General features: G+C 54.2%; 1 protein-coding gene across 1 annotated transcript in view; it reads right to left on the bottom strand.

Annotated features, from left to right (window-relative positions):
- Window positions 1-20,141, bottom strand: part of naaladl1 (N-acetylated alpha-linked acidic dipeptidase like 1) — a 62,362-nt gene that overhangs the window by 17,774 nt on the left and 24,447 nt on the right. The window contains exons 7-10 of the mRNA XM_067975747.1: window positions 19,724-19,817; window positions 11,660-11,761; window positions 6,901-6,986; window positions 3,314-3,433 (exon numbers count right to left, since the gene is read on the bottom strand). Of these exons, the coding sequence (XP_067831848.1) occupies window positions 3,314-3,433; window positions 6,901-6,986; window positions 11,660-11,761; window positions 19,724-19,817 (402 nt within the window). The remainder of the gene's footprint in view (window positions 1-3,313; window positions 3,434-6,900; window positions 6,987-11,659; window positions 11,762-19,723; window positions 19,818-20,141) is intronic.

The following is a 20,141-nucleotide window of genomic DNA, read 5'->3' as shown; positions in this document are numbered from 1 at the left end:
AGACCGGAGCTCCAGACTGTCCCGGGGAGCGGAGACCGGAGCTCCAGACTGTCCCGGGGAGCGGAGACCGGAGCTCCAGACTGTCCCGGGGAGCGGAGACCGGAGCTCCAGACTGTCCCGGGGAGCGGAGACCGGAGCTCCAGACGGTCCCGGGGAGTGGAGACCCGAGCTCCAGACAGTCCCGGGGAGTGGAGACCCGAGCTCCAGACAGTCCCGGGGAGCGGAGACCCGAGCTCCAGACTGTCCCGGGGAGCGGAGACCCGAGCTCCAGACTGTCCCGGGGAGCGGAGACCCGAGCTCCAGACAGTCCCGGGGAGCGGAGACCGGAGCTCCAGACAGTCCCGGGGAGCGGAGACCGGAGCTCCAGACGGTCCAGGGGAGCGGAGACCGGAGCTCCAGACTGTCCTGGGGAGTGGAGACCCGAGCTCCAGACTGTCCCGGGGAGTGGAGACCGGAGCTCCAGACTGTCCCGGGGAGCGGAGACCGGAGCTCCAGACTGTCCCGGGGAGTGGAGACCCGAGCTCCAGACGGTCCAGGGGAGCGGAGACCGGAGCTCCAGACAGTCCCGGGGAGTGGAAACCCGAGCTCCAGACAGTCCCGGGGAGTGGAGACCCGAGCTCCAGACTGTCCCGGGGAGTGGAGACCGGAGCTCCAGACAGTCCCGGGGAGTGGAGACCGGAGCTCCAGACTGTCCCTGGGAGTGGAGACCCGAGCTCCAGACAGTCCCGGGGAGTGGAGACTCGACCTCCAGACTGTCCCGGGGAGTGGAGACCCGAGCTCCAGACAGTCCCGGGGAGTGGAGACCCGAGCTCCAGACAGTCCCGGGGAGTGGAGACCCGAGCTCCAGACAGTCCCGGGGAGCGGAGACCCGAGCTCCAGACAGTCCCGGGGAGTGGAGACCCGAGCTCCAGACTGTCCCGGGGAGCGGAGACCCGAGCTCCAGACTGTCCCGGGGAGCGGAGACCCGAGCTCCAGACTGTCCCGGGGAGCGGAGACCCGAGCTCCAGACAGTCCCGGGGAGTGGAGACCCGAGCTCCAGACAGTCCCGGGGAGTGGAGACCCGAGCTCCAGACTGTCCCGGGGAGTGGAGACCCGAGCTCCAGACCGTCCCGGGGAGTGGAGACCCGAGCTCCAGACTGTCCCGGGGAGTGGAGACCCGAGCTCCAGACAGTCCCGGGGAGTGGAGACCCGAGCTCCAGACAGTCCCGGGGAGTGGAGACCCGAGCTCCAGACTGTCCCGGGGAGTGGAGACCCGAGCTCCAGACAGTCCCGGGGAGTGGAGACCCGAGCACCAGACAGTCCCGGGGAGTGGAGACCCGAGCTCCAGACTGTCCCGGGGAGTGGAGACCCGAGCTCCAGACTGTCCCGGGGAGTGGAGACCCGAGCTCTAGACTGTCCCGGGGAGTGGAGACCCGAGCTCCAGACTGTCCTGGGGAGTGGAGACCGGAGCTCCAGACTGTCCCGGGGAGTGGAGACCCGAGCTCCAGACGGTCCCGGGGAGTGGAGACCGGAGCTCCAGACTGTCCCGGGGAGCGGAGAGCCGAGCTCCAGACGGTCCCGGGGAGTGGAGACCGGAGCTCCAGACTGTCCCGGGGAGTGGAGACCGGAGCTCCAGACGGTCCCGGGGAGCGGAGACCGGAGCTCCAGACCGTCCCGGGGAGCGGAGACCGGAGCTCCAGACGGTCCCGGGGAGCGGAGACCCGAGCTCCAGACTGTCCCGGGGAGCGGAGACCCGAGCTCCAGACGGTCCCGGGGAGCGGAGACCGGAGCTCCAGACGGTCCCGGGGAGCGGAGACCGGAGCTCCAGACGGTCCCGGGGAGCGGAGACCGGAGCTCCAGACGGTCCCGGGGAGCGGAGACCGGAGCTCCAGACGGTCCCGGGGAGCGGAGACCGGAGCTCCAGACGGTCCCGGGGAGCGGAGACCGGAGCTCCAGACTGTCCCGGGGAGCGGAGACCGGAGCTCCAGACTGTCCCGGGGAGCGGAGACCGGAGCTCCAGACTGTCCCGGGGAGCGGAGACCGGAGCTCCAGACTGTCCCGGGGAGCGGAGACCGGAGCTCCAGACTGTCCCGGGGAGCGGAGACCGGAGCTCCAGACTGTCCCGGGGAGTGGAGACCCGAGCTCTAGACGGTCCCGGGGAGTGGAGACCGGAGCTCCAGACGGTCCAGGGGAGCGGAGACCGGAGCTCCAGACTGTCCTGGGGAGTGGAGACCCGAGCTCCAGACTGTCCCGGGGAGTGGAGACCGGAGCTCCAGACTGTCCCGGGGAGTGGATACCCGAGCTCCAGACTGTCCCGGGGAGTGGAGACCCGAGCTCCAGACGGTCCAGGGGAGCGGAGACCGGAGCTCCAGACAGTCCCGGGGAGTGGAGACCCGAGCTCCAGACTGTCCCGGGGAGTGGAGACCCGAGCTCCAGACTGTCCCGGGGAGTGGAGACCGGAGCTCCAGACTGTCCCGGGGAGCGGAGACCGGAGCTCCAGACTGTCCCGGGGAGCGGAGACCGGAGCTCCAGACGGTCCAGGGGAGCGGAGACCGGAGCTCCAGACTGTCCTGGGGAGTGGAGACCCGAGCTCCAGACTGTCCCGGGGAGTGGAGACCGGAGCTCCAGACAGTCCCGGGGAGTGGAGACTCGAGCTCCAGACAGTCCCGGGGAGTGGAGACCCGAGCTCCAGACGGTCCCGGGGAGTGGAGACCCGAGCTCCAGACTGTCCCGGGGAGCGGAGACCCGAGCTCCAGACAGTCCCGGGGAGCGGAGACCCGAGCTCCAGACTGTCCCGGGGAGTGGAGACCCGAGCTCCAGACTGTCCCGGGGAGTGGAGACCGGAGCTCCAGACTGTCCCGGGGAGTGGAGACCCGAGCTCCAGACTGTCCCGGGGAGTGGAGACCCGAGCTCCAGACTGTCCCGGGGAGTGGAGACCGGAGCTCCAGACGGTCCTGGGGAGCGGAGACCGGAGCTCGGAATTCCACGATCGAGGGGGATACTCGTGTCCGGTGGGCGTGGGTGGCCCCTCCCTCATCGTATGGGTTGTGGGAACCCATGAAACCCCCCTGCCATCTGATATAGAAATGGTTACAGCCATGGGCGGAGCGTCCAGGTCGCGGCCCGTCAGGCTGTTAATCAGCCTGCTAATCCTTCCACTACGCTATTCTCCAAGGGAAGAGAGTGCGGATACAAAAATAACCTGCTGAGGCCTTGTTATTGCAGGGTAATCCTCCTTTAGGGGGGCCGTGCCCTGCAGTCGGGCTGGGCTGGGGTCACAACGAGGCGAGAGGGTCTGTGCGTCGTGACAGGGGCAGACCGCGCGATCACTCACCGTCTTTCACCATCTTGCCCAGGACCCTGGTGACTTCTAACATGACGGCGGTGCCACTGCTCGGGTCGATGGCGCCGTGGACCCAGCTGTCCCGGTGATTGCCGTAGATGACGTACCGATCTGTAACAAGAGGGCGCTTTGGAGCGAGATTGCTACAGGCACAATATAAACAAGGGTCGCGTGGTACAGTGTCAGTGAGAGGGAGAGAGTCACATTGTACAACGTCACTCTTGCTTCTCATCATAGTATTATCATAGTGAGTACAGCACAGAAGGAGGCCGTTCAGCCCATCGTGCCTGTGCCGGCTCTTTGAAAGAGCTCTCCAATTAGTCCCACTCTCCCCCTGCTCTTTCCCCGTAGCCCCTGCAAATTTTTTCCTTTTCAAGTATTTTGGGCACCGCATTTCAGGAAGGCCTTAGAGAGGGTGCAGAGGAGATTTACTGGAATGATTCCAGGGATGAGGGACTTTAGTTACGTGGATAGACTGGAGAAGCTGGGCTTGTTCTCCTTGGAACAGAGAAGGTTGAGAGGGGATTTGATAGAGGTGTTCAAAACCATGAAGGGTCCAGACAGAGTAGATAGAGAGAAACTGTTCCCATTGGCGGAAGGGTCAAGGACCAGAGGACATAGATTTGAGGTGATTGGCAAAAGAACCAAAGGTGACATGAGGAAAAACTTTATTACACAGCGAGTGGTTGTGATCTGGAATGCACTGCCCGAGGGGGTGGTGGAGGCAGATTCAATCATGGCCTTCAAAAGGGAACTGGATAAGTACTTGAAAGGAAAAAAATTTGCAGGGCTACGGGGAAAGGGCGGGGGAGTGGGACTAGCCGGACTGCTCTTGCATAGAGCCGGTACAGGCTCGATGGGCCGAATGGCCTCCTTCCGTGCTGTAACCTTTCTATGATTCTATTTATCCAATTCCCTTTTGAAAGTTACTATTGAATCTGCTTCCACCGCCCTTTCAGGCAGCGCGTTCCAGATCGTCACAACTCGCTGCGTAAAAAAAATTCTCCTCATCTCCCCCCTCTGGTTCTTTTGCCGATTATCTTAAATCCGTGTCCTCTGGTCACCGACCCTCCTGCCAGTGGAAACAGTTTCTCCTTATTCACTCTGTCAAAACCCCTCGTGATTTTGAACACCTCGATTAAATCTCCCCTTAACCTTCTCTGCTCTGAGGAGAACAATCCCAGCTTCTCCAGTCTCTCCACATAACTGAAGTCCCTCATCCCTGGCCTAGTAAATCTCCTCTGCACCCTCTCTAAGGCCTCGACATCCTTCCCAAAGTGTGGGGCCCAGAATTAAATGTTAAATATTTGGTGAATTGCTGTCAATATTAACGACACGATAGCTTTTTGTATCGATATATCCGCCGTTTACATTAATATAACCCTGCGGTGCTCCTCGTCTCCCCACCCGGCCAACTCGCTACGCTTCCATTCCCCAGTGGCCTGTTTCCCTTGATCCTCGTCCCTGCTTGATTCTCCTCCTCCTCTCTTCTCTCCGCCTCCCTCTCTGGCTGGCTGGGCTGTGGTGTACCCGTCGTTGCCCAAGTCCCACTCAGCCTCTTCCATCAAACACCTCACCCTCTTCCAGCCCTCCCAAACTCCGGGCTGACTTCCTGGCTGAGATCCTCGTCTCCGCTCTTAATCGGACAACTCCCCATCTTTGGTGACTTCGCGCAAACTCCCCCGCCCCCCCCCCCCCCGCCGCCCGCCCACCCCCGAGCTCTGACTTCTCTGCCTGCTTATCCTCTCAAGTCCGATCCTGATCACTTTGTTGCTTCTCTTACCCCCCCCCCCTACAATCCTCTATTCTTCCCCTATCCCATTATTCCCCACGTTCATTCATGGGAAAAATCCCCTCTCAGCTCCTCTCGAACCCTCGACTCCCTCTCCTCTGCTGTTGTCAACCTCCTAAGCCACTCGTCCACTCGTGTCCTCGCGCCCCCCCCCCTCCCCCACCCCAGCCAATTCGATCACCGTCTCCCACCCCTGACGCTCCCCTCGGTGCAGCCCCCACCGTCGGACCTTCGAAGCAGAGGGGCGCAAACTCGATTGTAGCCAGGGCCCAGTCACCAGATGTGGCTGAAACTGTGCCTCGGTCTCCTCAGCTAAAGCCGCCCACTACTGGAGGTCAAGAATGACCGTGGACACCTCCTCTCCAAGGCTGGTGGACTCCTCGTGCCCTGTCCTGCTGCCCCATCAGCTCCAATCCCAAGAGCGAGGTACTCGGGGATTCCTTCGTCTCTACGTTCGAGACCATCCACTCAGCTGCCTCTGGTTCACTGTCCCCTCCCTCTTCCCCTTAAACCCCCCCCCTCCGCCAACCTCCCACCCCACTGTAGTTCTCTACACTCTTCTGTTTCTCGTCCTCCTCTCTCCTATCTCATCTCTTCCACAAGATCCAGCCTTCTCCTCAATCCTCTCCCCACTCCACTCATCTGCTCCTCCTGACCCTCGCTGCAGCAGATATTTCCCTCTCCCCCTCCCCTTCACTCACCTCCTCAAACAAAACCCCCTCTCGCCCTATTCCCCCCCCCCCCCCCTTCCAATTATCCCTCCTTCTCTAACCCCCCCCCCCACCACCCCCATCCTCCCTAAGGTCCTCACGTTTATTTTTGCACTCACCGCCCTGCCCATCTCTCCCGCAACTCCCGCTTCCAATTCGCCGTCCGCAGCGAACTGGCCCAAGGCCAAAGGCTCACGTAATATTCACTGGGACCCGCGACTGTGTGTGCCTCATCCCTCCTCGTCAACTATGGCTCACTGGTAACGCTCTCTCTCTCGCCTCTGAGTCAGAAGGTCGTGGGTTCGAGCCCCCACTCCAGAGACTCGAGCCCCATAACCCAGGCCGACACTCCCAGTGCCAGTACTGAGGGAGTGCCGCACTGTCGGAGGTGCCGTCTCTCGGCTGAGACGTTAAACCGAGGCCCCGTCTGCCCCTCTCAGGTGGACGTAAACGATCCCACGGCCATTATTGTGAAGGAGAGCAGGGGGGAGTTCTCCCCGGTGTCCTGGGCCGATATTTATCCCTCTAAAAACAGGACTATCCGCTCATTATCATAAGCACTGTTTGTGGGATCTTGCTGTGCGCAAAATGGCTGCCGCGTTTCCTACATTACAACAGAGACTACACTTCAAAAGTAGTTAATTGGCTTTGTGGTTGTGAAAGGCGCTATATAAATGCAAGTTCTTGCTTTCTGTTCCTCCTGGGCCTGTCCGCAGCCTCTGACATTATTGACCGAGACACTTGCTCCATTGCGACTCCGAGCTCCCTATTACCAGCAATGGGACCCGCCTGCGGGTGGGGAGATGCTTCTAAACCAACAAAAGGGAGCCTGTGGATCGGGGAATCAGACCTCTCGCTGGATCTCGATCGCACTCGACCCCGACTCTGGGCTCTGAACGGGCAGGGCCATTCCATTATCTCCCTTATCTCTCCCGACGCTGCTCCTCTGCGCTCGCCCTCCATCCTCCCCATGCAATCCTCTTCCTTCAACCCCTCCACCTTCCTACTGCTCCCGACCGCCCCCCCCCCCCCCTGACGTCAAACCCCCTCGGGTGCTCGCTGAGAAGGAAACCCACCTGGTTCCACGCTCCCGCGGATGATTCCGATCACGTTGTCCGATGCTTTGGTCTCCTGTCTGTTGAACACGTTGACTTGTACGTCACTGTTAAAAGGCAACGAGCATTTCATTAAACATCGAGTGGTCCTCAATCAGCGGACAGAGCTTTGACCGTTTGCCCGCATCCTCGTCTGCCAGAGGGGGCAAAGTAAGTAAAAGACCCATTAAGTCTCAACATGGCTCAGTTGGTCTCACTCTCTATCACCTCTGAGTGAGAAGGTGGTGGGCTCGAGCCCCACTCCAGAGACTTGAGCCCCATAACCCAGGCCGACACTCCCAGTGCCAGCACTGAGGGAGCGCTGCACTGTCGGAGGGGCAGTACTGAGGGAGTGCTGCACTGTCGCAGGGTCAGTACTGAGGGAGCGCTGCACTGTCGGAGGGTCAGTACTGAGGGAGCGCTGCACTGTCGGAGGGTCAGCACTGAGGGAGCGCTGCACTGTCGCAGGGTCAGTACTGAGGGAGTGCTGCACTGTCGGAGGGTCAGTACTGAGGGAGCGCTGCACTGTCGGAGGGTCAGTACTGAGGGAGCGCTGCACTGTCGCAGGGTCAGTACTGAGGGAGCGCTGCACTGTCGGAGGGTCAGTACTGAGGGAGCGCTGCACTGTCGCAGGGTCAGTACTGAGGGAGCGCTGCACTGTCGGAGGGTCAGTACTGAGGGAGCGCTGCACTGTCGGAGGGTCAGTACTGAGGGAGCGCTGCACTGTCGGAGGGTCAGTACTGAGGGAGTGCTGCGCTGTCGGAGGGTCAGTACCAAGGGAGCGCTGCACTGTCAGAGGGTCAGTACTGAGGGAGCGCTGCACTGTCGGAGGGTCAGTACTGAGGGAGCGCTGCACTGTCGGAGGGGCAGTACTGAGGGAGCGCTGCACTGTCGGAGGGTCAGTACTGAGGGAGTGCCGCACTGTCGGAGGGGCAGTACTGAGGGAGCGCTGCACTGTCGGAGGGTCAGTACTGAGGGAGTGCCGCACTGTCGGAGGGGCAGTACTGAGGGAGCACTGCACTGTCAGAGGGTCAGTACTGAGGGACCACTGCACTGTCGGAGGGTCAGTACTGAGGGAGTGCCGCACTGTCAGAGGGTCAGTACTGAGGGAGCGCTGCACTGTCGGAGGGTCAGTACTGAGGGAGTGCCGCACTGTCGGAGGGTCAGTACTGAGGGAGCGCTGCACTGTCGGAGGGTCAGTACTGAGGGAGCGCTGCACTGTCGGAGGTGCCGCCTTTTGGATGAGACATTAAACCGAGGCCCCGTCTGGCCCTCTCGGGTGGACGGAAAGATCCCACGGCCACTATTGGAAGAAGAGCAGGGGGGAGTTCTCCCCGGTGTCCTGGGGCCAATATTTATCCTTCAACCAACATCACTAAAAACATTCAGCCAGAGTTTCCTCTCCAGGCTTTAAATGTGAGGAATTGGCTCTGTGGACCATTATTCATCCATTAATCGACGTGTCCCAACAATCGTACAGGATATGGGGTAGGACATTTAGAACCAAGATGAGGAGAAATTTCTTCACTCAGAGGGTGGTGAACCTGTGGAATTCTCTACCACAGAAGGCAGTGGAGGCCAAGTCATTAGATGTATTCAAGAAGGAGATCGATCTATTTCTTGATGCTAAAGGGATCAAGGGATATGGGGAAAAAGCGGGAACAGGGTACTGAGTTAGACGATCAGCCATGATCATTTTGAATGGCGGAGCAGGCCCGACGGGCCGAATGGCCTACTCTTGCTCCTATTTTCGATGTTTCGATGTTTCTTCCCGTCTGTTTTTTTCCTCCCTGCGCTCTCCATCCATGCAATTCCTCACAGCCAAGCACTCAGGAGGACCCACACCATTTGCTATTTGTGGCATCTTTCTGTGCGCAAAATGGCTGCCATGCTTCCATGCAATACAGCAGTGGGTCAGCTGAGAGGGCGGGATGGAGGGGTGGGGGGGGGGGGGAGCGTACAGGGGAAGATGGGTCACTCTGTATCCCCCTGGCAGCAGCGGGTATGAGAATGCCATGTCTGGTGTCAGCCCTATCTCTGGTTGGGGCAGGATGGGGAGGGGGGGAGTTCTCCCCCGTGTCCTGGGGCCAATGTTTATCCCTCGACCAACATCACTAAAAAAAACAGATGATCCGCTCATTATCACATTGCTGTTTGTGGGATCCTGCTGTGCGCAAATTGGCTGCCGCGTTTCCTACATTACAACAGTGACTACACTTCAAAAGTACTTCATTGGCTGTAAAGCGCTTTGGGACGTCCTGAGGTACATAGGATCATAGGCACATAGGAACAGGAGTAGGCCATTCAGCCCCTCGTGCCTGCTCCGCCATTTGATAAGATCATGGCTGATCTGTGATCTAACTCCATATACCTGCCTTTGGCCCATATCCCTTAATACCTTTGGTTGCCAAAAAGCTAACTATCTCACATTTAAATTGAGCAATTAGTCATAGAGTCATAGAGTTATACAGCACGGATAGAGGCCCTTCGGCCCATCGTGTCCGCGCCGGCCATCAAGCCCTGTCTACTCTAATCCCATATTCCAGCATTTGGTCCGTAGCCTTGTATGCTATGGCATTTCAAGTGCTCATCCAAATGCTTCTTGAATGTTGTGAGGGTTCCTGCCTCCACAACCCTTTCAGGCAGTGAGTTCCAGACTCCAACCACCCTCTGGGTGAAAAAGTTCTTTCTCATATCCCCTCTAAACCTCCTGCCTTTTACCTTGAATCTATGCCCCCTTGTTATAGAACCCTCAACGAAGGGAAAAAGCTCCTTAGTATCCATCCTATCTGTGCCCCTCATAATTTTGTACACCTCAATCATGTCCCCCCTCAGCCTCCTCTGCTCCAAGGAAAACAAACCCAATCTTCCCAGTCTCTCATCATAGCTGAAGCGCTCCAGCCCTGGTAACATCCTGGTGAATCTCCTCTGCACCCTCTCCAAAGCGATCACATCCTTCCTGTAGTGTGGCGACCAGAACTGCACACAGTACTCCAGCTGTGGCCTAACCAGTGTTTTATACAGCTCCATCATAACCTCCTTGCTCTTATATTCTATGCCTCGGCTAATAAAGGCAAGTATCCCATATGCCTTCTTTACCACCTTATCTACCTGTTCCGCCGCCTTCAGGGATCTGTGAACTTGCACACCAAGATCCCTCTGACCCTCTGTCTTGCCTAGGGTCCTCCCATTCATTGTGTATTCCCTTGCCTTGTTAGTCCCTCCAAAGTGCATCACCTCGCACTTTTCCGGGTTAAATTCCATTTGCCACTGTTCCGCCCATCTGACCAACCCATCTATATCGTCCTGCAGACTGAGGCTATCCTCCTCGCTATTTACCACCCTACCAATTTTTGTATCATCAGCGAACTTACAGATCATACCTTTTACATTCATATCCAAGTCATTAATGTAGACCACAAACAGCAAGTGACCCAGCACCGATCCCTGTGGTACCCCACTGGCCACAGGCTTCCAGTCACAAAAACAATCTTCGACCATCACCCTCTGCCTTCTGCCACTAAGTCAGTTTTGTATCCAAAGTGCCAAGGCACCCTGGATTCCATGGGCTCGTACCTTCTTGACCAGTCTCCTGTGCGGGACTTTATCGAAGGCCTTACTGAAATCCATGTATACCACATCCACTGCGTTACCCTCATCCACACGCCTAGTCACCCCCTCAAAAAATTCAATCAAATTAGTCAGACATGATCTTCCCTTGACAAAGCCATGTTGACTATCCCTGATTAATCCTTGCTTCTCCAAGTGGAGACTAATTTTGTCCTTCAGAATTTTTTCCAATAATTTTCCTACCACTGATGTTAGGCTCACTGGCCTGTAGTTCCCCGGTTTTTCCCTACTCCCCTTCTTGAATAATGGTACTACATTAGCAGTTCTCCAGTCCTCTGGCACATCCCCTGTGGCCAGAGCTAGTATCAATTGCCGTTTGCGGAAGAGAGTTCCAAACTTCTACCACCCTTTGTGTGTAGAAATGTTTTCTAATCTCGCTCCTGAAAGGTCTGGCTCTAATTTTTAGACTGTGCCCCCTACTCCTAGAATCCCCAACCAGCGGAAATAGTTTCTCTCTATCCACCCTATCCGTTCCCCTTAATATCTTATAAACTTCGATCAGATCACCCCTTAACCTTCGAAACTCCAGAGAATACAACCCCAATTTGTGTAATCTCTCCTCGTAACTTAACCCTTGAAGTCCGGGTATCATTCTAGTAAATCTACGCTGCACTCCCTCCAAGGCCAATATGTCCTTCCGAAGGTGCGGTGCCCAGAACTGCTCACAGTACTCCAGGTGCGGTCTGACCAGGGTTTTGTATAGCTGCAGCATAACTTCTGCCCCCTTGTACTCTAGTCCTCCAGATATAAAGGCCAGCATTCCATTAGCCTTCTTGATTATATTGAAAGGCGCTATATAAATGCAAGTTCATTCTTTCTTTTCGATAGGGTAAGGTCAAAAGTGTTTTAGTCATAAGAAGCCAAATTCAAATATCAGTTGAGGCTGAGATTTGAGGCCTCTGTTGATGTCTAACATTCAACCAGTCCATGGGATCAGCCAAGGGCAGGGGTTGGGCAGATGAGAGAGAAGTTAATCGAGTCATTCTCATAGTCCAACTGAGACTAATCCAATACTGGAAATTTGAAGGTTAATACCTTGTGCTGCTGAACCTTCTGCACCACATTTACCCAAACCCTCGTGAACCCATCAATGAAAGATAGAAAAGCCAACCTGTTCTCAAAGGAGCTTCCATTGTGAAACCCGGGTCCCATGTGGTATTTGCAGCCAAGACCTCCTTGCCAGCCGTTGGGGACATCATCGCCACCTAACCCACTGAGAAAAATGGAAGGACGTTCAACATCAGGACCAGGGCAAACGCAGCTTTGCATTGGTCAGAACTGAGCTGTCAGTGGCCGGCCAATAATGTCAATGACGCGATCTGGAGTCGACCATTGGGAAACCCAGGGCCTGAGGCCTACGGCGGCAGGCCATCGCCGGGCCTGGTGAGACAAGTTGGGCAACGCGGTGATGCCAAGTCGGAGATGGCGCCAGGGGTCGTGAGTTCAACACAGGGAGGAGGGAGAGTGTGTAGGACGGGGGAATTTGGGGGAGCAGAAGGGGCAAAAAGAGAGAGGCTGTGAGGAGAATCGATAAAGTAGAGCAATAAGGGTGAGACCATCCAGGACAAAGCAAGTCCGCTCGATCGGCAGCCCATCCACCACCTTAAACACCCACTCCCTCCACCACCGGCGCATCGTGGCTGCAGGGTGTACCGTCCACAGGATGCACTGCAGCAACTCGCCAAGGCTTCTTCGACAGCACCTCCCAAACCCGCGACCTCTACCACCTAGAAGGACAAGGGCAGCAGACACATGGGAACAACACCACCTGCACGTTCCCCTCCAAGTCACACACCATCCCGACTTGGAAATATATCGGCCGTTCCTTCATCGTCACTGGGTCAAAATCCCGGAACTCCCTCCCTACAGTGGGAGCGCCTTCACCACACGGACCGCAGCGGTTCAAGAAGGCGGCTCGCCACCACCTTCTCAAGGGGGCGCCAGGCACGGGCGATAAATGCCGGCCTCGCCAGCGACGCCCGCCATCCCGAGAACGAACAAAGAAGAAAAGGGACGGAGAGAGGTCGGAGGTCGAGGTCAGAGCAGGATCACCCGTCGGTCAGCCTGGCTGACATCAGCGGCCAGTTTCTCAGTAGGCCCTGCAGATGGAAATCCTGCCTCCGGATGGAAATCTGCGGGTAAGGGTGCCAGCGATTTCCCGCTGTGCGTGTCTGGTGGCCGAGGTGCCCGCCCGGCAGTGCCACGAGCCAGGAAAATGGGCTCGCCAGTGTCCAGTGGAGTGAGAGTTAAAATTGACATTAGTCTGGTAGGCCCCAGGCTCGACCAATAGGCTGTTGAAATTCTACTGCCAGTTACCTTAGACCAAGGAGGTGAAATTCTCCATTTCCCCTACCAGACGCTCGAGATAAATTGTAATTCAGTACAAATTCTGGGCCTTTTGTCACCTTCCAGCCGAATGCCAGACTAGCCAACAGGAATTCAATTCTCTTCCGTTTGTACCCTGTCCTGAGCCAATTCCTGCTCTCCTATCATTCCTACCCTCACCGGTTTCTGTCAGCTCCTTGTCTCTGAGCCCGTCGAATTAAAAATTCTCACCCTCATTTTCAAACCTCCCCCACTCTTGCTCCTCCTTCCCTCTTCAATTTTCCACAAGCCCTCATCCCAGCACCCACCTCCCGCTCCTCGAAACTTGCCCCATTGTCCCTCCTCTAACCTTCATCTATTGCCCCTCTAACCTACGCTATTGCCCCTCTAATTTGCCCTATTGACCCTCTAACTTGCCCTATTGACCCTCTAACTTGCCCTATTGCCCCTCTATCTTGCCCTATTAACCCTCTATCTTGCCCTATTGACCCTCTAAATTGCCCTATTGACCCTCTATCTTGCCCTATTGACCCTCTATCTTGCTCTATTGACCCTCTATCTTGCTCTATTAACCCTCTATCTTGCCCTATTGACTCTCTAACTTGCCCTATTGACCCTCTATCTTGCCCTATTGACCCTCTATCTTGCTCTATTGACCCTCTATCTTGCTCTATTGCCCCGTTAACTTGCCCTATTGCAACTCTAACTTGCTCTATTGACCCTCTAACTTGCCCTACTGACTCTCTATCTTGCCCTATTGACCCTCTATCTTGCTCTATTGACCCTCTATCTTGCCCTATTGCCCCTCTAACTTGCTCTATTGACCCTCTATCCAGCCCTATTGACCCTCTATCTTGCCCTATTGACCCTCTATCTTGCCCTATTGACCCTCTATCTTGCTCAATTGACCCTCTATCTTGCTCAATTGACCCTCTATCTTGCCCTATTGACCCTCTAACTTGCCCTATTACCCCTCTATCTTGCCCAATTGTCCCTCTAACTTGCCCTATTGCCCCTCTAACTTGCCCTATTGTCCCTCTAATTTGCCCTATTGCCCCTCTAACTTGCCCTATTGCCCCTCTAACTTGCCCTATTGACCCTCTAACTTGCCCTATTGTCCCTCTAACTTGCCCTATTGACCCTCTAACTTGCCCTATTGCCCCTCTAACTTGCCCTATTGCCCCTCTAACTTGCCCGATTGACCCTCTAACTTGCCCTATTGTCCCTCTAACTTGCCCTATTGCCCCTCTAACTTGCCCCATTGCCCCTCTAACTTGCCCTATTGTCCCTCTAACTTGCCCTATTGTCCCACTAATTTGCCCTATTGCCCCTCTATCTTGCCCTATTGTCCCTCTAACTTGCCCTATTGACCCTCTAACTTGCCCTATTGTCCCTCTAACTTGCCCTATTGTCCCTCTAACTTGCTCTATTGACCCTCTAACTTGCCCTATTGTCCCTCTAACTTGCTCTATTGTCCCTCTAACTTGCCCTATTGTCCCTCTAACTTGCTCTATTGTCCCTCTAACTTGCCCGATTGACCCTCTAACTTGCCCTATTGACCCTCTATCTTGCCCTATTGACCCTCTATCTTGCCCTATTGACCCTCTATCTTGCCCTATTGACCCTCTAACTTGCCCTTTGTCCCTCTATCTTGCCCTATTGACCCTCTATCTTGCCCTATTGACCCTCTATCTTGCCCTATTGACCTTCTAACTTGCCCTATTGACACTCTATCTTGCCCTATTGACCCTCTATCTTGCCGTATTGACCCTCAATCTTGCCCTATTGACCTTCTAACTTGCCCTATTGACCCTCTAACTTGCCCTATTGTCCCTCTAACTTGCCCTATTGACCCTCTAACTTGCCCTATTGACCCTCTAACTTGCCCTATTGTCCCTCTAACTTGCCCTATTGTACCTCCAACTTGCCCTATTGTCCCTCTAACTTGCCCTATTGTCCCTCTAACTTGCCCTATTGCCCCTCTAACTTGCACTATTGACCCTCTAACTTGCACTATTGACCCTCTATCTTGCCCTATTGACCCTCTAACTTGCCCTATTGTCCCTCTAACTTGCCCTATTGTCCCTCCAACTTGCCCTATTGTCCCTCTAACTTGCCGTATTGTCCCTCCAACTTGCCCTATTGCCCCTCTAACTTGCACTATTGTCCCTCTAACTTGCCCTATTGCCCCTCTAACTTGCCCTATTGTCCCTCTAACTTGCTCTATTGACCCTCTAACTTGCCCTATTGTCCCTCTAACTTGCCCTATTGTCCCTCTAACTTGCCCTATTGACCCTCTAACTTGCCCTATTGTCCATCTAACTTGCCCTATTGTCCCTCTAACTTGCACTATTGTCCCTCTAACTTGCCCTATTGACCCTCTAACTTGCTCTATTGCCCCTCTAACTTGCTCTATTGTCCCTCTAACTTGCCCTATTGTCCATCTAACTTGCCCTATTGCCCCTCTAACTTGCTCTATTGTCCCTCTAACTTGCCATATTAACCCTCTAACTTGCCCTATTGACCCTCTAATTTGCCCTATTGACCCTCTATCTTGCTCTTTTGTCCCTCTAACTTGCCCTATTGACCCTCTAACTTGCCCTATTGACCCTCTAACTTGCCCTATTGTCCCTCTAACTTGCCCTATTGACCCTCTAACTTGCCCTATTGACCCTCTAATTTGCCCTATTGACCCTCTATCTTGCCCTTTTGTCCCTCTAACTTGCCCTATTGACCCTCTAACTTGCCCTATTGACCCTCTAACTTGCCCTATTGTCCCTCTAACTTGCCCTACTGTCCCTCTAACTTGCCCTATTGACCCTCTATCTTCCCCTATTGCCCCTCTATCTTGCCCTATTGACCCTCTAACTTGCTCTATTGTCCCTCTAACTTGCCCTATTGTCCCTCTAACTTGCCCTATTGTCCCTCTAACTTGCCCTATTGTCCCTCTAACTTGCCCTACTGTCCCTCTAACTTGCCCTATTGACCCTCTAACTTGCCCTATTGTCCCTCTAACTTGCCCTATTGTCCCTTTAACTTGCCCTACTGTCCCTCTAACTTGCTCTATTGACCCTCTAACTTGCCCTATTGACCCTCTAACTTGCCCTATTGTCCCTCTAACTTGCTCTATTGACCCTCTAACTTGCCCTATTGTCCCTCTAACTTGCCCTATTGACCCTCTAACTTGCCCTATTGTCCCTCTAACTTGCCCTATTGTCCCTCTAACTTGCCCTATTGTCCCTCTATCTTGCTCTATTGACCCTCTAACTTGCCCTATTGTCCCTCTAACTTGCCCTATTGCCCCTCTAACTTGCCCTATTGCCCCTCTAACTTGCTCTATTGACCCTCTAACATGCCCTATTGACCCTCTAACCTGCCCTATTGTCCCGCTAACTTGCACTATTGACCCTCTAACTTGCCCTATTGACCTTCTAACTTGCCCCATTGACCCTCTAACTTGCCCAATTGTCCCTCTAACTTGCCCTATTGTCCCTCTAACTTGCACTATTGTCCCTCTAACTTGCCCTATTGACCCTCTGTCTTGCCCTATTGACCCTCTAACTTGCCCTATTGTCCCTCTAACTTGCCCTATTGACCCTCTATCTTGCCCTATTGACCCTCTAACTTGCCCTATTGTCCCTCTAACTTGCTCTATTGTCCCTCTAACTTGCCCTATTGACCCTCTAACTTGCTCTATTGACCCTCTAACATGCCCTATTGACCCTCTAACTTGCTCTATTGCCCCTCTAACTTGCCCTATTGCCCCTCTAACTTGCCCTATTGCCCCTCTAACTTGCCCTATTGTCCCTCTAACTTGCTCTATTGACCCTCTAACTTGCCCTATTGTCCCTCTAACTTGCCCTATTGACCCTCTATCTTGCCCTATTGACCCTCTAACTTGCCCTATTGTCCCTCTAACTTGCTCTATTGTCCCTCTAACTTGCCCTATTGACCCTCTAACTTGCTCTATTGACCCTCTAACATGCCCTATTGACACTCTAACTTGCTCTATTGCCCCTCTAACTTGCCCTATTGCCCCTCTAACTTGCCCTATTGCCCCTCTAACTTGCCCTATTGTCCCTCTAACTTGCTCTATTGACCCTCTAACATGCCCTATTGACCCTCTAACTTGCTCTATTGCCCCTCTAACTTGCCCTATTGACCCTCTAACTTGCCCTATTGTCCCTCTAACTTGCCCTATTGTCCCTCTAACTTGCCCTATTGTCCATCTAACTTGCCCTATTGCCCCTCTAACTTGCTCTATTGTCCCTCTAACTTGCCATATTAACCCTCTAACTTGCCCTATTGACCCTCTAATTTGCCCTATTGACCCTCTATCTTGCTCTTTTGTCCCTCTAACTTGCCCTATTGACCCTCTAACTTGCCCTATTGACCCTCTAACTTGCCCTATTGTCCCTCTAACTTGCCTATTGACCCTCTAACTTGCCCTATTGACCCTCTAATTTGCCCTATTGACCCTCTATCTTGCCCTTTTGTCCCTCTAACTTGCCCTATTGACCCTCTAACTTGCCCTATTGACCCTCTAACTTGCCCTATTGTCCCTCTAACTTGCCCTACTGTCCCTCTAACTTGCCCTATTGACCCTCTATCTTCCCCTATTGCCCCTCTATCTTGCCCTATTGACCCTCTAACTTGCTCTATTGCCCCTCTAATTTGCCCTATTGTCCCTCTAACTTGCCCTATTATCCCTCTAACTTGCCCTATTGTCCCTCTAACTTGCCCTATTGTCCCTCTAACTTGCCCTACTGTCCCTCTAACTTGCCCTATTGACCCTCTAACTTGCCCTATTGTCCCTCTAACTTGCCCTATTGTCCCTTTAACTTGCCCTACTGTCCCTCTAACTTGCTCTATTGACCCTCTAACTTGCCCTATTGACCCTCTAACTTGCCCTATTGTCCCTCTAACTTGCTCTATTGACCCTCTAACTTGCCCTATTGTCCCTCTAACTTGCCCTATTGACCCTCTAACTTTCCCTATTGTCCCTCTAACTTGCCCTATTGTCCCTCTAACTTGCCCTATTGTCCCTCTATCTTGCTCTATTGACCCTCTAACTTGCCCTATTGTCCCTCTAACTTGCCCTATTGACCCTCTAACTTGCCCTATTGCCCCTCTAACTTGCCCTATTGCCCCTCTAACTTGCTCTATTGACCCTCTAACATGCCCTATTGACCCTCTAACTTGCTCTATTGCCCCTCTAACCTGCCCTATTGTCCCGCTAACTTGCACTATTGACCCTCTAACTTGCCCTATTGACCTTCTAACTTGCCCTATTGACCCTCTAACTTGCCCAATTGTCCCTCTAACTTGCCCTATTGTCCCTCTAACTTGCACTATTGTCCCTCTAACTTGCCCTATTGACCCTCTGTCTTGCCCTATTGACCCTCTAACTTGCCCTATTGTCCCTCTAACTTGCCCTATTGACCCTCTATCTTGCCCTATTGACCCTCTAACTTGCCCTATTGTCCCTCTAACTTGCTCTATTGTCCCTCTAACTTGCCCTATTGACCCTCTAACTTGCTCTATTGACCCTCTAACATGCCCTATTGACCCTCTAACTTGCTCTATTGCCCCTCTAACTTGCCCTATTGCCCCTCTAACTTGCCCTATTGCCCCTCTAACTTGCCCTATTGTCCCTCTAACTTGCTCTATTGACCCTCTAACATGCCCTATTGACCCTCTAACTTGCTCTATTGCCCCTCTAACTTGCCCTATTGACCCTCTAACTTGCCCTATTGTCCCTCTAACTTGCCCTACTGTCCCTCTATCTTGCCCTATTGACCCTCTAACTTGCCCTATTGACCCTCTAACTTGCCCTATTGACCCTCTAACTTGCCCTATTACCCCTCTAACTTGCCCTATTACTCCATAACTTGACCTACTGTCCCCCTAACTTGCCCTATTACTCCCTAACTTGCCCTATTACCCCGTAACTTGCCCTATTACTCCCTAACTTGCCCTACTGTCCCTCTAACTTGCCCTATTACTCCATAACTTGACCTACTGTCCCCCTAACTTGCCCTATTACCCCTCTAACTTGCCCTATTACTCGCTAACTTGCCCTATTACCCCATAACTTGCCCTATTACCCCGTAACTTGCCCTATTACTCCCTAACTTGCCCTACTGTCCCCCTAACTTGCCCTATTACCCCCTAACTTGCCCTATTACCCCATAACTTGCCCTATTACCCCCTAACTTGCCCTACTGTCCATCTAACTTGCCCTATTACCCCCTAACTTGCCCTATTACCCCCTAACTTGCCCTATTACCCCATAACTTGCCCTATTACCCCCCTAACTTGCCCTATTGCCCCCTAACTTGCCCTATTACCCCCTAACTTGCCCTATTACCCCATAACTTGCCCTATTACCCCCCTAACTTGCCCTATTGCCCCCTAACTTCCCCTATTACCCCCCCTAACTTGCCCTATTACTCCCTACTCCCTCCCCCCCTTGCTACCTCTCTCCTGACCTTCAAAAGCCTCCTGTAAGCCTTCTGCTTTGTCCCCTCCATGAGCTGCCTCCTCTAACTGTCTCTCTCTTCCCGCTCAGGTCCCTCAAAATCAGTTGGGGCGCTGGTGGGGGTGGGAATGGGTAACTTTGAACCCCGGTGATGGTAGGTAGTGGAAATGTTTGGAGCCATCTGGTGATAGAGGTGCTGGTCTCATTCTACTTAAGCAGGGAGGAGGAGGCCCACAGTGCAGCCACTCAGAAACGACTGTCTCAGTTCTGAGTCAACTTCAGATCGACGCAGATACTCCTGTGCCTTTCAATCGGTTTTGCCTGGAGCTTTGGCTGAGAAATCGAGAGCTGCTTGACAGGAATACTGACCAGATCAGGTGACGGGCATCTTCAAACCCAATAGGCTGTGCTGGGATGGGTGATAAACCTCTGATGCTGGATTCAGGCAGCCTAAAGGTATAATCTGTAAGTGAGTGAACAGAATAACACGTGAGTACGGTGTTGAGACTGGCTCGTCCGGTAAGCTTCTGATCTTTGTTGGTGCCAGGGCCTCATCTCAAGGCCTAGTCCCAGGGCCTCAGCTCAGGGCCTAGTCCCAGGGCCTCTACTCAGGGCCTAGTCCCAGGGCCTAGCCCCAGGGCCTCTGCTCAGGGCCTAGTCCCAGGGCCTCATTTCAAGGCCTAGTCCCAGGGCCTCAGTTCAGGGCCTAGTCCCAGGGCCTCAGCTCAGGGCTTTGTCCCAGGGCCTCAGCTCAGGGCCTAGTCCCAGGTCTTCATCTCAGAGCCTA

This window comes from Heptranchias perlo, chromosome 43 (genome assembly GCF_035084215.1).
Source record: "Heptranchias perlo isolate sHepPer1 chromosome 43, sHepPer1.hap1, whole genome shotgun sequence".
Taxonomy (NCBI): domain Eukaryota; kingdom Metazoa; phylum Chordata; class Chondrichthyes; order Hexanchiformes; family Hexanchidae; genus Heptranchias; species Heptranchias perlo.
This window is presented reverse-complemented; position numbering and strand designations above follow the sequence as displayed.